The sequence below is a fragment of the Patagioenas fasciata genome, chromosome 36, assembly GCF_037038585.1.
Source record: "Patagioenas fasciata isolate bPatFas1 chromosome 36, bPatFas1.hap1, whole genome shotgun sequence".
NCBI lineage: Eukaryota > Metazoa > Chordata > Aves > Columbiformes > Columbidae > Patagioenas > Patagioenas fasciata.
This window is the reverse complement of record NC_092555.1, coordinates 2,636,741-2,651,640: the sequence shown is the minus strand read 5'-3', so window position 1 is coordinate 2,651,640 and position 14,900 is coordinate 2,636,741. Positions and strand designations below refer to the sequence as shown.

Below are 14,900 nucleotides of genomic sequence, written 5' to 3'. Positions count from 1 at the left end.
GTCCATTTCCCGAACTCCTGGGTCCCTTTCTGCCCATTTCCCGAACTCCTGGGTCCCTTTCTGCCCATTTCCCGAACTCCTGGGTCCCTCTTTGCCCATTTCCCGAACTCCTGGGTCCCTTTCTGCCCATTTCCCGAACTCCTGGGTCCCTCTTTGTCCATTTCCCGAACTCCTGGGTCCCTTTCTGTCCATTTCCCGAACTCCTGGGTCCCTTTCTGCCCATTTCCCGAACTCCTGGGTCCCTTTCTGTCCATTTCCCGAACTCCTGGGTCCCTTTCTGTCCATTTCCCGAACTCCTGGGTCCCTTTCTGCCCATTTCCCGAACTCCTGGGTCCCTTTCTGCCCATTTCCCGAACTCCTGGGTCCCTCTTTGTCCATTTCCCGAACTCCTGGGTCCCTTTCTGTCCATTTCCCGAACTCCTGGGTCCCTTTCTGCCCATTTCCCGAACTCCTGGGTCCCTTTCTGCCCATTTCCCGAACTCCTGGGTCCCTCTTTGTCCATTTCCCGAACTCCTGGGTCCCTTTCTGTCCATTTCCCGAACTCCTGGGTCCCTTTCTGCCCATTTCCCGAACTCCTGGGTCCCTTTCTGTCCATTTCCCGAACTCCTGGGTCCCTTTCTGTCCATTTCCCGAACTCCTGGGTCCCTCTTTGCCCATTTCCCGAACTCCTGGGTCCCTTTCTGTCCATTTCCCGAACTCCTGGGTCCCTTTCTGTCCATTTCCCGAACTCCTGGGTCCCTTTTTGTCCATTTCCCGAACTCCTGGGTCCCTTTCTGTCCATTTCCCGAACTCCTGGGTCCCTCTTTGCCCATTTCCCGAACTCCTGGGTCCCTCTTTGCCCATTTCCCGAACTCCTGGGTCCCTTTCTGCCCATTTCCCGAACTCCTGGGTCCCTTTCTGTCCATTTCCCAAACTCCTGGGTCCCTTTCTGCCCATTTCCCGAACTCCTGGGTCCCTTTCTGTCCATTTCCCGAACTCCTGGGTCCCTTTCTGTCCATTTCCCGAACTCCTGGGTCCCTTTTTGTCCATTTCCCGAACTCCTGGGTCCCTTTCTGTCCATTTCCCGAACTCCTGGGTCCCTCTTTGCCCATTTCCCGAACTCCTGGGTCCCTTTCTGTCCATTTCCCGAACTCCTGGGTCCCTCTTTGCCCATTTCCCGAACTCCTGGGTCCCTTTCTGTCCATTTCCCGAACTCCTGGGTCCCTTTCTGTCCATTTCCCAAACTCCTGGGTCCCTTTCTGTCCATTTCCCGAACTCCTGGGTCCCTTTCTGTCCATTTCCCGAACTCCTGGGTCCCTTTCTGCCCATTTCCCGAACTCCTGGGTCCCTTTCTGCCCATTTCCCGAACTCCTGGGTCCCTCTTTGCCCATTTCCCGAACTCCTGGGTCCCTTTCTGCCCATTTCCCGAACTCCTGGGTCCCTTTCTGTCCATTTCCCGAACTCCTGGGTCCCTTTCTGCCCATTTCCCGAACTCCTGGGTCCCTCTTTGTCCATTTCCCGAACTCCTGGGTCCCTTTCTGTCCATTTCCCGAACTCCTGGGTCCCTTTCTGCCCATTTCCCGAACTCCTGGGTCCCTCTTTGCCCATTTCCCGAACTCCTGGGTCCCTTTCTGCCCATTTCCCGAACTCCTGGGTCCCTTTCTGTCCATTTCCCGAACTCCTGGGTCCCTTTCTGTCCATTTCCCGAACTCCTGGGTCCCTTTCTGCCCATTTCCCGAACTCCTGGGTCCCTTTCTGTCCATTTCCCGAACTCCTGGGTCCCTTTCTGTCCATTTCCCGAACTCCTGGGTCCCTTTCTGTCCATTTCCCGAACTCCTGGGTCCCTTTCTGCCCATTTCCCGAACTCCTGGGTCCCTTTCTGTCCATTTCCCGAACTCCTGGGTCCCTCTTTGCCCATTTCCCGAACTCCTGGGTCCCTTTCTGTCCATTTCCCGAACTCCTGGGTCCCTCTTTGCCCATTTCCCGAACTCCTGGGTCCCTTTCTGCCCATTTCCCGAACTCCTGGGTCCCTTTCTGTCCATTTCCCGAACTCCTGGGTCCCTCTTTGCCCATTTCCCGAACTCCTGGGTCCCTTTCTGTCCATTTCCCAAACTCCTGGGTCCCTCTTTGTCCATTTCCCGAACTCCTGGGTCCCTTTCTGCCCATTTCCCGAACTCCTGGGTCCCTTTCTGTCCATTTCCCGAACTCCTGGGTCCCTCTTTGCCCATTTCCCGAACTCCTGGGTCCCTTTCTGTCCATTTCCCGAACTCCTGGGTCCCTCTTTGCCCATTTCCCGAACTCCTGGGTCCCTTTCTGTCCATTTCCCGAACTCCTGGGTCCCTTTCTGTCCATTTCCCGAACTCCTGGGTCCCTCTTTGTCCATTTCCCGAACTCCTGGGTCCCTTTCTGTCCATTTCCCGAACTCCTGGGTCCCTCTTTGTCCATTTCCCGAACTCCTGGGTCCCTTTCTGTCCATTTCCCGAACTCCTGGGTCCCTTTCTGTCCATTTCCCGAACTCCTGGGTCCCTTTCTGTCCATTTCCCGAACTCCTGGGTCCCTTTCTGCCCATTTCCCGAACTCCTGGGTCCCTCTTTGTCCATTTCCCGAACTCCTGGGTCCCTCTTTGCCCATTTCCCGAACTCCTGGGTCCCTTTCTGTCCATTTCCCGAACTCCTGGGTCCCTCTTTGTCCATTTCCCGAACTCCTGGGTCCCTTTCTGTCCATTTCCCGAACTCCTGGGTCCCTTTCTGTCCATTTCCCGAACTCCTGGGTCCCTTTCTGTCCATTTCCCGAACTCCTGGGTCCCTTTCTGCCCATTTCCCGAACTCCTGGGTCCCTCTTTGTCCATTTCCCGAACTCCTGGGTCCCTCTTTGCCCATTTCCCGAACTCCTGGGTCCCTTTCTGCCCATTTCCCGAACTCCTGGGTCCCTTTCTGTCCATTTCCCGAACTCCTGGGTCCCTTTCTGTCCATTTCCCGAACTCCTGGGTCCCTTTCTGCCCATTTCCCGAACTCCTGGGTCCCTTTCTGCCCATTTCCCGAACTCCTGGGTCCCTCTTTGTCCATTTCCCGAACTCCTGGGTCCCTCTTTGTCCATTTCCCGAACTCCTGGGTCCCTCTTTGTCCATTTCCCGAACTCCTGGGTCCCTTTCTGCCCATTTCCCGAACTCCTGGGTCCCTCTTTGCCCATTTCCCGAACTCCTGGGTCCCTTTCTGCCCATTTCCCGAACTCCTGGGTCCCTTTCTGCCCATTTCCCGAACTCCTGGGTCCCTTTCTGCCCATTTCCCGAACTCCTGGGTCCTTCTTTGCCCATTTCCCGAACTCCTGGGTCCCTCTTTGCCCATTTCCCGAACTCCTGGGTCCCTCTTTGCCCATTTCCCGAACTCCTGGGTCCCTTTCTGTCCATTTCCCGAACTCCTGGGTCCCTCTTTGCCCATTTCCCGAACTCCTGGGTCCCTTTCTGTCCATTTCCCGAACTCCTGGGTCCCTCTTTGTCCATTTCCCGAACTCCTGGGTCCCTCTTTGTCCATTTCCCGAACTCCTGGGTCCCTTTCTGCCCATTTCCCGAACTCCTGGGTCCCTTTCTGTCCATTTCCCGAACTCCTGGGTCCCTTTCTGTCCATTTCCCGAACTCCTGGGTCCCTCTTTGTCCATTTCCCGAACTCCTGGGTCCCTCTTTGCCCATTTCCCGAACTCCTGGGTCCCTTTCTGCCCATTTCCCGAACTCCTGGGTCCCGGGGGCCCCCGTGGGTGCTGTCTGACGCCCCTCCCCCGCAGGGCAGAGCCGCGGCTTCGCCTTCGTGGAGTTCCACACCGTGCAGGAGGCGGCGGCCTGGATGGAGCACAACCAGGTGAGCCGGACGCCGGGGTCCCTCCCGGACGCCTGGGTCCCCTCCCGGACGCCTGGGTCCCTCCCGGACGCCTGGGTCCCTTCCCGGATGCCTGGGTCCCTCCTGGACACCTGGGTCCCTTCCCGGACGCCTGGGTCCCCTCCCGGACGCCTGGGTCCCCTCCCGGACGCCTGGGTCCCCTCCCGGACGCCTGGGTCCCTCCCGGATGCCTGGGTCCCCCTGTGGTCATTAATGATGGTTTAATGGTCTGAACTCATGGCCCGGACGCCTGGGTCCCCTCACTCGGACGCCTGGGTCCCCTCTCCCGGACGCCTGGGTCCCTCCCCTCGGACGCCTGGGTCCCTCCCGGACGCCTGGGTCCCTCCCGGACGCCTGGGTCCCTCCCCCAAAACAACACAAAACCCCCCAGTAAAACACACAAAACCCCCACAGAAAGTTGCACAAAACCACCAAAAAACACCAAAAAACGACCCCAAAAACACCCAAAACCCCCAAAAACCACCCAAACTACCCCAAAAACCCCCCAAACCACCCAAAAAACCCCAAACCCACCCCAAAATCCCTCAAAAACCACCCAAAAATCCCTCAGAAAGGCACCACGAGGCTCCCCCCGAACCGACCGAAAATGCACAAAAACCAGCAAAAAACCACAAGAAACCAGAGAGAAACCCCCAGGAACTGCCCAAAATGACCCAAAACCCCCCAAATTAATCAACATTTAGGTATTTTTTTCGCATTATATCACAAAATTGAGGCAAAAAGCCCCAAAATTGGTGCCTTTTGTGCCCCCATTTTGCGCCTGAGGTGATTCAGGCGCCATTTTGTCCACTGAGGTGATTCAGGAGCCATTTTGAGGCCGTTTGGGGGCCACTTTATTAATCAATAATTCCCACATTTATCACATTTTATACAAAAGTTGTAAAATCAGAACATTTATCTCCATTTTATTACGAAATTGAGGCAAAAAACCCCAAAATTGGTGCCTTTTGTGCCCCCATTTTGCGCCTGAGGTGATTCAGGCGCCATTTTGTCCCCTGAGGTGATTCAGGCGCCATTTTGAGGCCGTTTGGGGGTCACTTTATTGATCAATAATTCCCACATTAATCATTTTTTATACGAAAGTGATAAAATCAAAACATTTTCCTCTATTACGTCACAAAATTGAGGAAAAAAGCCCCAAAATTGGTGCGTTTTGTGCCCCCATTTTGCGCCTGAGGTGACTCTGGCGCCATTTTGTCCCTGAGGTGATTCAGGCGCCATTTTGGGGCCGTTTGGGGGCCACTTTATTAATCAATAATTCCCACATTAATCACTTTTTGTACAAAACTCATAAAATTGAAACATTTCCCTTCGTTACATCAGGAAATTGAGGCAAAAAACCCCAAAATTGGTGCCTTTTGCGCCCCCATTTTGCCCCTGAGGTGACTCTGGCGCCATTTTGCCCCTGAGGTGATTTTGGCGCCGTTTTGCCCCCTGAGGTGATTTTGGCGCCGTTTTGCCCCCTGAGGTGATTTTGGCGCCGTTTTGAGGCCGTTTGGGGGCCACTTTATCACCCAGTGATTGCCAAATCGATGGTTTTTGTCCCAAAGTGGTGAAACGGGGCCGTTTGTCCCCGCTCCTTGTCCCCGCAGCAGGGGCTGTGTCTGCTGGGCCAGCGCGTCTCCCTCCATTACAGCGACCCCAAGCCCAAGGTCAACGAGGACTGGCCCTGCAGCAAAGTGAGGATTTGAGGGGGGGGACGGGGGGGTCTGGGGACTTGGGGGGCTGGGGGGGTCTTGGGGGGGTGATTTTGGGGGGAGTTTGGGGGGTTTGGGGGAGGTTTTGGGGGGTTTTGGGGGGCATTTTAGGGGGAGTTGGGAGGTCTGGGGAGTCCATTTGGGGGGCAATTAAGGGGTTTGGGGGGGTCCTTTTGGGGGGTACAGGGGGGTCTGGGGACTTGGGGGGCTGGGGGGGCGATTTTGGGGGGGGTTTGGGGGGTTTGGGGGAGGTTTTGGGGGGTTTTGCGGGGCATTTTAGGGGGAGTTTAGGGGGTCAGGGGGATCCCTTGGAAGGGGTTATGGGGGTTTGGGGGGGACTTTTGGGGGGCAGTTGGGGTTTGGGGGGGTCCTTCTGGGGTGTACATGGGGGTCTGGGGACTTGGGGGGCTGGGGGGTCTTGGGGGGCAATTTTGGGGGGGGTTTGAGGATTTCAGGGAAGTTTTGGGGGGGCATTTTAGGGGGAGTTTGAGAGGTCTGGGGAGTCCATTTGGGGGGCAATTGGGGGTTTTGGGGGGGTCCTTTTGGGGGGTACAGGGGGGTCTGGGGACTTGGGGGGCTGGGGGGGGCCTGGGGGTGCAATTTTGGGGGGAGTTTGGGGGTTTGGGGGAGGTTTTGGGGGGTTTTGCGGGGCATTTTAGGGGGAGTTGGGAGGTCTGGGGGGTCCATTTGGGGGGCAGTTGGGGGTTTTGGGGGGGGTCCTTTTGGGCTGAAATGGGGTCATTTTGGGTCTCCCCGGGTGGATTTTGGGTTGAAATGGGATCATTTTGGGTTGAATTTGAGTGATTTTGGGCTGAAATGGGGTGATTTTGGGTTTAATTTGGGTGATTTTGGGTCTCCATGTGTGTGTTTTGGGGTGAAATTGGGTGATTTCGGGTGGAATCGGGGTGATTTTGGGTTGAAATTGGGTGATTTTGGGCTGAAATGGGGTGATTTTGGGTTGAATTTGGGTGATTTTGGGTCTCTCTGGGTGGGTTTTGGGTTGAATTTGGGTGATTTTGGGTTGAATTTGGGTGATTTTGGGTCTCTCTGGGTGGGTTTTGGGTTGAATTTGGGTGATTTTGGGCAGGAACGGGTGGATTTTGGGTTGAGTTTGGGTGATTTTGGGTTGAAATGGGATCATTTTGGGTTGAAATGGGGTGATTTTGGGTCTCCCTGTGTGGATTTTGGGCTGAATTTGGGTGATTTTGGGTTGAATTTGGGTGATTTTGGGTCTCCTTGGGTGGATTTTGGGTTGAATTTGGGTGATTTTGGGTCTCCCTGGGTGGATTTTGGGTTGAATTTGGGTGATTTTGGGCTGAAATGGGGTGATTTGGGGTTGAATTTGGGTGATTCTGGGTCTCCATGTGTGTATTTTGGGGTGAAATGGGGTGATTTTGGGTGGAATCGGGGTGATTTTGGGTTGAAATTGGGTGATTTTGGGCTGAAATGGGGTGATTTTGGGTTGAATTTGGGTGATTTTGGGTCTCTCTGGGTGGGTTTTGGGTTGAATTTGGGTGATTTTGGGCAGGAACGAGTGGATTTTGGGTTGAATTTGGGTGATTTTGGGTCTCCCTGGGTGGATTTTGGGCTGAAATGGGGTGATTTTGGGCTGAAATTGGGTGGATTTGGGGTTGAAATTTGGTGATTTTGGGTGGAATTGGGTGATTTTGGGCTGAATTTGGGTGATTTTGGGTGAATTTGGGTGATTTTGGGTCTCCCTGGGTGGATTTTGGGCTGAGTTTGGGTGATTTTGGGTTGGGTTTGGGTGATTTTGGGCTGAGTTTGGGTGATTTTGGGCTGAGTTTGGGTGATTTTGGGTTGAGTTTGGGTGATTTTGGCTGAAATGTGATGATTTGGGGCTGAATTTGGGTGATTTTGGGTTGAAATGTGATGATTTTGGGCTGAATTTGGGTGATTTTGGGTCGAAATGTGATGATTTTGGGTTAAATTTGGGTGATTTTGGGTCCACAGTGCGGGGTGCAGAATTTCAAGCGACGTGAAAAATGCTTCAAATGTGGGGTCCCCAAGGCGGGTGAGACCCAAAATCCCCCCGATTCACCCCAAAATCCACCCCAAACCCACCCCGTTTCACCCCAAAATTAACAGGACCCCCCCAGCACCCAAAACTTGATGATTTTCACCCAAAATTTGACGTTTTTCACCCAAAACTCGACATTTTGCACCCAAAACCACCCCAAAAACACACAAGGGTGTTTTGGGGTGAATTAAAGGGGATTTGGGGTTCAGTTGCTGGATTTGGGGCAGCGAATGGAAATTGGGGCTCAAATGCCCAATTTTGGGCTCAAACCCCCAATTTTAGGCCCCAAACCCCCAATTTTAGGCCCCAAACCCCCATTTTTTGCCCCAAACCCCCAATTTTTGGGCCCCAACTTTTAGGCCCTAAATCCCCAATTTCAGGCCCCAACCCCCAAAATTTTAGGCCTCAGACCCCAATTTTAGACCCAAACCTCACATTTTTAGGCCCCAAATCCCCAAATTTAGGCCCCAAACCCCCAATTTTTAGGCCCCAAAACCCCAATTTTGGCCCCAAACCCCAAATTTTAGTCCTTATCCCATAATTTTTTCCTCAAATACCCAATTTTGGGCCTAAAAACCCCACTTTTGAGGCTTCAAACCCCAAATATTTGGTCCTTAAACCCCCAATTTTTGGCCCCAAAATCCCCAATTTTTGCCCCAAAACCCCAACTTTAGGCCCCAAACCCCCAATTTTCTCCCCAAACCCCAATTTTTAGGCCCCAAACCCCCAATTTTAAGTCCCCAAAACACAATTTTAAGGCCCCAAACCCCCAATTTTAGGCCCCAAACCCCCCAATTTCCCTCCTTAAACCCCAATTTTAGGCCCTAAAACGCCAATTTAGGCCCCAAATCCCCAACTTTAGGCCCCAAATCCCCAATTTTGTTCCTTAACCCCCCAATTTAGGCCCTAAAACCCCAATTTAGGCCCCAAACCCTCAATTTTTGCCCCCAAACCCCAATTTTAGGCCCTAAATTCCCAATTTTTAGGCCCTAAACCCCCAATTTTTTGCCCCCAAACCCCAATTTTAGGTCCCAAACCCCCAATTTTAGACCCAAACCTCAAACTTTTAGTCCCCAACCCCCAAATTTAGGCCCAAAATCCCCAAATCTAGGCCCCAAACCCCCAATTTTGTTTCTTAAACCCCCAATTTAGGCCCTAAAACCCCAATTTAGGCCCCAAACCCTCAATTTTTGCCCCCAAACCCCAATTTTAGGCCCTAAATTCCCAATTTTTAGGCCCTAAACCCCCAATTTTTTGCCCCCAAACCCCAATTTTAGGTCCCAAACCCCCAATTTTAGACCCAAACCTCAAACTTTTAGTCCCCAACCCCCAAATTTAGGCCCAAAATCCCCAAATCTAGGCCCCAAACCCCCAATTTTGTTTCTTAAACCCCCAATTTTAGGCCCTAAAACCCCAATTTAGGCCCCAAACTCTCAATTTTTGGGCCCTAAACCCCAATTTTAGGCCCCAACCCCCAAAACTTTAGGCCCCAAACCCCCAATTTAGGCCCCAAACCGTCAATTTTTGCCCCCAAACCCCAATTTTAGGCCCTAAATTCCCAATTTTTAGGCCCTAAACCCCAATTTTAGGCCCCAACCCCCAACATTTTAGGCCCCAAACCCCCAATTTTTTGCCCCCAAACCCCAATTTTAGGCCCCAAACCCCTGACTTTAGACCCAAACCTCAAACTTTTAGGCCCCAAACCCCCAAATTTAGGCCCCAAATCCCCAAATTTAAGCCCCAAAACCCAATTTTTTTGCCCCATACCCCCAATTTTGTTCCTTAAACCCCCAATTTTAGGCCCTAAAACCCCAATTTTAAGCCCTCAAAACGTAATTTTAAGGCCCTAAACCCCCAAATTTAGGCCCAAAATCCCCAAATTTAAGCCCCAAAACCCAATTTTTTTGCCCCAAGCCCCCAATTTTTTCCCCAAACCCCAATTTTTAGGCCCCAAACCCCCAATTTTAGACCCCAACCCCCACATTTTTAGGCCCCAAACCCCCAATTTTAGGCCCCAAATCCCCCAATTTCACTCCTTAAACCCCCAATTTTTTGCCCCCAAACCCCAATTTTAGGCCCCAAACCCCCAATTTTAGACCCAAACCTCAAACTTTTAGTCCCCAAACTCCCAAATTTAAGCCCCAAAACCTGATTTTTTTCCCCCAAACCCCCAATTTTTGCCCCAAACCCCCAATTCTAAGTCCCCAAAACGTAATTTTAAGGCCCCAAACCCCACATTTTTAGGCCCCAAACCCCCAATTTTCTCCCCAAACCCGAATTTTTAGCCCCCAAATCCCCACTTTTAGGCCCCAAACCCCCAACTTTAAGTCCCCAAGACGCAATTTAAGTCCCCAAACCCCCAATTTTTTCCCCCAACCCCCAATTTCCGCCCCCAACCCCCCCGATTTCCCCCATGTTGTGGTGCCACCTCCATTTTGGGGTGAAACGGGGGGGTTTTTGGCGCAGAGGCCGAACAACGGGGGCCGGGGGGGCCCCGCCCGGAGCTGCTGGGGGGGGAGGGGGGAGGGGCGGGGCTGCTGCCCCTCCCCCAACCCTGCGCCCCACACGTCGGGGGGACCCCCGGGGGGGACCCCAAAGCGCCAGCGAACCCGGAGCCGACAACGCCAACGACAGTGAGTTTGGGGCCAAAAACAACGATTTGGGGCTTTGGGCTGGAAATGGGGGATTTTGGGGGGAATTTGGGGGATTTTGGGGGGAATTTGGGGGGAATTTGGGAGGTTTTTAAGGGAATTTGGGGGGGAATTGATTTTGGGGGTCCTCCCGAACTCCTGGGTCCCCCAAACTCCACTGTCCCCCTGAACTCCTGGGTCCCTTGGGGCACTCCTGGGTCCCTCAAACTCCTGGATCCTCCCTCATTCCTGTGTGCCCTGAACTCCTGGGTCCCCCCCGAACTCCTGGGTCCCTCCAGAACTCCTGGGTCCCCCCCGAACTCCTGGGTCCCCCCCGAACTCCTGGGTCTCTCCTGAACTCCTGGGTCCCTCCAGAACTCCTGGGTCCCTCCAGAACTCCTGGGTCCCCCCGAACTCCTGGGTCCCCCCCGAACTCCTGGGTCCCTCCTGAACTCCTGGGTCCCCCCCGAACTCCTGGGTCCCTCCTGAACTCCTGGGTCCCCCCCGAACTCCTGGGTCTCTCCTGAACTCCTGGGTCCCTCCCGAACTCCTGGGTCTCTCCCGAACTCCTGGGTCCCCCCGAACTCCTGGGTCCCCCCGAACGCCTGGGTCCCCCCGAACTCCTGGGTCCCTCCCGAACTCCTGGGTCCCCCCCGAACTCCTGGGTCCCCCCCCGAACTCCTGGGTCCCTCCCAAACTCCTGGGTCCCCCCGAACTCCTGGGTCCCCCCCGAACTCCTGGGTCCCCCCTGAACTCCTGGGTCCCCCCCAAACTCCTGGGTCCCTCCCGAACTCCTGGGTCCTTCCCGAACTCCTGGGTCCCCCCGAACTCCTGGGTCCCCCCCGAACTCCTGGGTCCCTCCCGAACTCCTGGGTCCTTCCCGAACTCCTGGGTCCCCCCCGAACTCCTGGGTCCCTCCTGAACTCCTGGGTCCCCTCCTGAACTCCTGGGTCCCCCCCGAACTCCTGGGTCCCTCCCAAACTCCTGGGTCCCCCCTGAACTCCTGGGTCCCCCCGAACTCCTGGGTCCCCCCGAACGCCTGGGTCCCCCCGAACGCCTGGGTCCCTGTCTCCGCAGCCATCATCCTGCGGAACCTGCACCCGCAGAGCAGCCTGGAGTCCATCCTGGCCGCGCTGGCCCCGTTCGCTGCGCTGTCCCCGGCCAACGTCCGCGTCATCAAGGACAGACAGACACAGCTCAACCGCGGCTTCGCCTTCGTGCAGCTGGCGACCATCGTGGTGAGCAGGGACGCCTGGGGCCCTCCCGAACTCCTGGGTCCCTCCCAAACTCCTGTGTCACCCCGAACTCCTGGGTTCCTTGGGGCACTCCTGGGTCCCTTGGGGCACTCCTGGGTCCCTCCCGAACTCCTGGGTCCGTCCTCAAACTCCTGGGTCCCCTCCCGAACTCCTGGGTCCCATCCCAAATTCCTGGGTCCCTCCTGGACACCTGGATCTCTTTGGGCACTCCTGAGTCCCCTCCCGAACTCCTGGGTCCCTCCCGAACTCCTGGGTCCCTCGCAAACTCCTGTGTCACCCCGAACTCCTGGGTCCCTTGGGGCACTCCTGGGTCCCTTGGGGCACTCCTGGGTCCATCCCCGAACTCCTGGGTCCCTCCCGAACTCCTGGGTCCCTCCCAAACTCCTGTGTCCCCCCGAACTCCTGGGTCCCTTGGGGCACTCCTGGGTCCCTCACGAACTCCTGGGTCCCTTGGGGTACTCCTGGGTCCATACTCGAATTCCTGGCTCCCCCCCGAACTCCTGGGTCCCTCCCGAATGCCTGGGTCCCCCAAACTCCTGTGTACCTGGGGTACTCCTGGGTCCTTCCAAACTCCTGGGTCCCTCCCTGAACTCCCGGGTCCCCCGAACTCCTGGGTCCTCCCCCGAACTCCTGTGTCCCTTGGGGCACTCCTGGGTCCCTCCCGAACGCCTGGGTCCCCAGGAGGCGTCTCAGCTGCTGCAGATGCTGCAGGCCCTGCACCCCCCCCTGCACATCGACGGCAAAACCATCAATGTGGAGTTCGCCAAAGGATCCAAGAGGTGGGGACGCGGCCCCGGCCCCGCCCACAGCCCAGGGACCCCGCCCACAACCCACAGGCCCCGCCCACAATGAGCCTCAGCCCATTAAACCCAATTGATAGGGCTCAGGCTCAGCCCACTGGCACTGAGCCCCGCCCACATCCATCAGACCCCGCCCACTACCCACAAGCCCCACCCACAACCATCAAATCCCGCCCACAACCCACAGCACCCGCCCACAACCCACAGACCCCACCCACAACCATCAACCCCCATCCACAACCCACAGGCCCCGCCCACAACCCACAGGCCACGCCCACAACCATTAAACCCCGCCTACAACCATCAAACCCCACCCACAGCCCACAGACCCCGCCCACAACCATCGGACCCCACCCCCAACCCACAGACCCCGCCCACAACCATCGGACCCCACCCCCAACCCACAGACCCCGCCCACAACCAACAAACCCCACCCACAACCCACAGGCCCCACCCACAACCATCGGACCCCACCCCCAACCCACAGACCCCTCCCACAACCATCAAACCCCACCCACAACCCACAGGCCCCGCCCCCAACCATCAGGCCCCACCCACATTCCACAGGCCCCACCTACAAACAACAAACCCCGCCCACAAATAGCAAACCCCGCCCACAACCCACAGACCCCACCCACAACCAACAAACCCCGCCCACAACACCTCGGCCCCACCCACAACACCCCGGCCCCACCCACACCCACAGGCCCCACCTACAATGAGCTTTGGCCCATTAAACCCCATTGAGGGGTCTCAGGCTCCGCCCACTGTCTGTAAGCCCCACCCACTGGCACTAAGCCCCGCCCACAACCCGCAGCCCCCACCCAAAATCCCCAGGCCCCGCCCACAATGAATCTCAGCCATGAAACCCAATTGATAGGGCTCAGGCTCCGCCCACCAGCCCTGAGCCCCGCCCACCGGCACGAAACCCCACCCACAACCAGAAACCCCTCCCACAACCCACAGGCCCCGCCCACAATGAGCCTTGGCCCATTAAACCTCATTTATGAGGCTCAGGCTCCGCCCACTGGCCCTAATCCCCTCCCACAACCCACAGGCCACACCCCCTACCCCCCCCATTTTGAGCCTAGACCCCCAATTCTGGCCCTGCCCCCCTGACTCCGCCCCTTTTCCCACGCAGGGAGGTCCAGGGGGCGGGGGCAGGCGAGGCCCCGCCCCCCCGCACCAGCTCCGCCTCCGTTGCCTTGACGGCCATCGCAGCCGCCCAATGGGCGCTCAGCCAGGTGGGTGGGGCTTCCGGGTGGGCGGGGCTTTAAGGGACTGGGGCTTTAAGGGGGTTTATTGGTGGGTGGGGGGTGAGTGGGATTTTGGGGGTGGGCGGGGCTTGTGCATCAGAGGGCGTGTCCTGATGTGGCCCCGCCCCCTGTCGCAGGCGGACACGCCCTGGACGGGGGGGGAGGAGCCTCCAGGGGACTTGGGTGGATTCTACCAATCAGAGGAGTCTTTCGCCGGCCCCGCCCTCTACGCCTCCGCCTATGGGAAGGGCCCCGCGGCCCCGCCCCCTTCTGGCCCCGCCCTGCCTGGCCCCGCCCCCGGCAAGGCCGAGGGACCCGCCCCCGGTGAGTGACACAGAGGGACCCAGGCGTCCGGGAGAGGACCCGAAAAGGGACCCAGGAGTCCGGGAGAGGACCCGAAAAGGGACCCAGGAGTCCGGGAGACCCCAAAAAAGGGACCCAGGCGTCCGGGAGAGGCCAGAAAAGGACCCAGGCATCCGAGATGGTCCTAAAAAAGGGACCCAGGCGTCCGGGAGACCCCCAAAGAGGGACCCAGGCGTCCGGGAAACCCCAAAAAAGGGACCCAGGCGTCCGGGAGGGGCCCCTGAAAGGGACCCAGGCGTCCGGGAGACACCAAAAAAGGGACCCAGGCGTCCGGGATGATCCTAAAAAAGGGACCCAGGCATCCCCAAGACCCCCAGAAAAGGACCCAGGCGTCCGGGAGACCCCAAAAAAAGGGACCCAGGCGTCCGGGCCCCACAGCTCTTGTTCCCCCCCAGGCCCGGAGGAGCCATCGGGGCTGGAGCCGGGGGGGGGAGGGGGCGCCTTTCCCCGCCCCTCCCCCACCGCCGCCCCCTACCCCTCCCCCAACGACCCCCCCAGCGCCGCCCCCACCGGAAACGCCCCCCAGGTGGGACCCCGGAAATGGGGAGGGGGGACCCCAAAATATGGGGGAGGGGGGACCTCAAAATATTGGGGGGACCCTGAAAATGGAGGGAGGGGAAATTCGGGGGGGAACCCCAAATATGGGGGGGAAATGGGGGAGGGGACCCCAGTATGGGGGGGGGGACCCAAAATTGGGGGGACCCTGAAAATGGGGAAGGGGGAATTGCGGGGGACCCCAAATATGGGGGGGAAATGGGGGAGGGGACCCCAATATGGGGGGGACCTGAGGTTGGAAATGGGGGAGGGGACCCCAAAATATGGGGGGGACCTAAAATTGGGGGGACCCTGAAAACGGGAGAGGGGGAATTGGGGGGACCCCAAATATGGGGGGGAAATTGGGGAGGGGGCCCTAATATGGGGGGAACCCCAAAAAATGGGGAAGGGGGGACCCCAAAAAGGGCTTGGGACCAAAAGTGGGGGAGGGGCCAAA

The 14,900-nt window shown here is 57.2% G+C and overlaps 1 protein-coding gene across 1 annotated transcript in view; it reads left to right on the top strand.

Moving 5' to 3' along the window:
• The window catches only part of RBM10 (RNA binding motif protein 10), a 63,147-nt gene that overhangs the window by 22,179 nt on the left and 26,068 nt on the right, over positions 1-14,900 (top strand). The window contains exons 6-14 of the mRNA XM_071801195.1: positions 3,757-3,830; positions 5,462-5,548; positions 7,538-7,598; positions 10,071-10,241; positions 11,312-11,472; positions 12,172-12,269; positions 13,432-13,534; positions 13,684-13,870; positions 14,305-14,435. Of these exons, the coding sequence (XP_071657296.1) occupies positions 3,757-3,830; positions 5,462-5,548; positions 7,538-7,598; positions 10,071-10,241; positions 11,312-11,472; positions 12,172-12,269; positions 13,432-13,534; positions 13,684-13,870; positions 14,305-14,435 (1,073 nt within the window). The remainder of the gene's footprint in view (positions 1-3,756; positions 3,831-5,461; positions 5,549-7,537; positions 7,599-10,070; positions 10,242-11,311; positions 11,473-12,171; positions 12,270-13,431; positions 13,535-13,683; positions 13,871-14,304; positions 14,436-14,900) is intronic.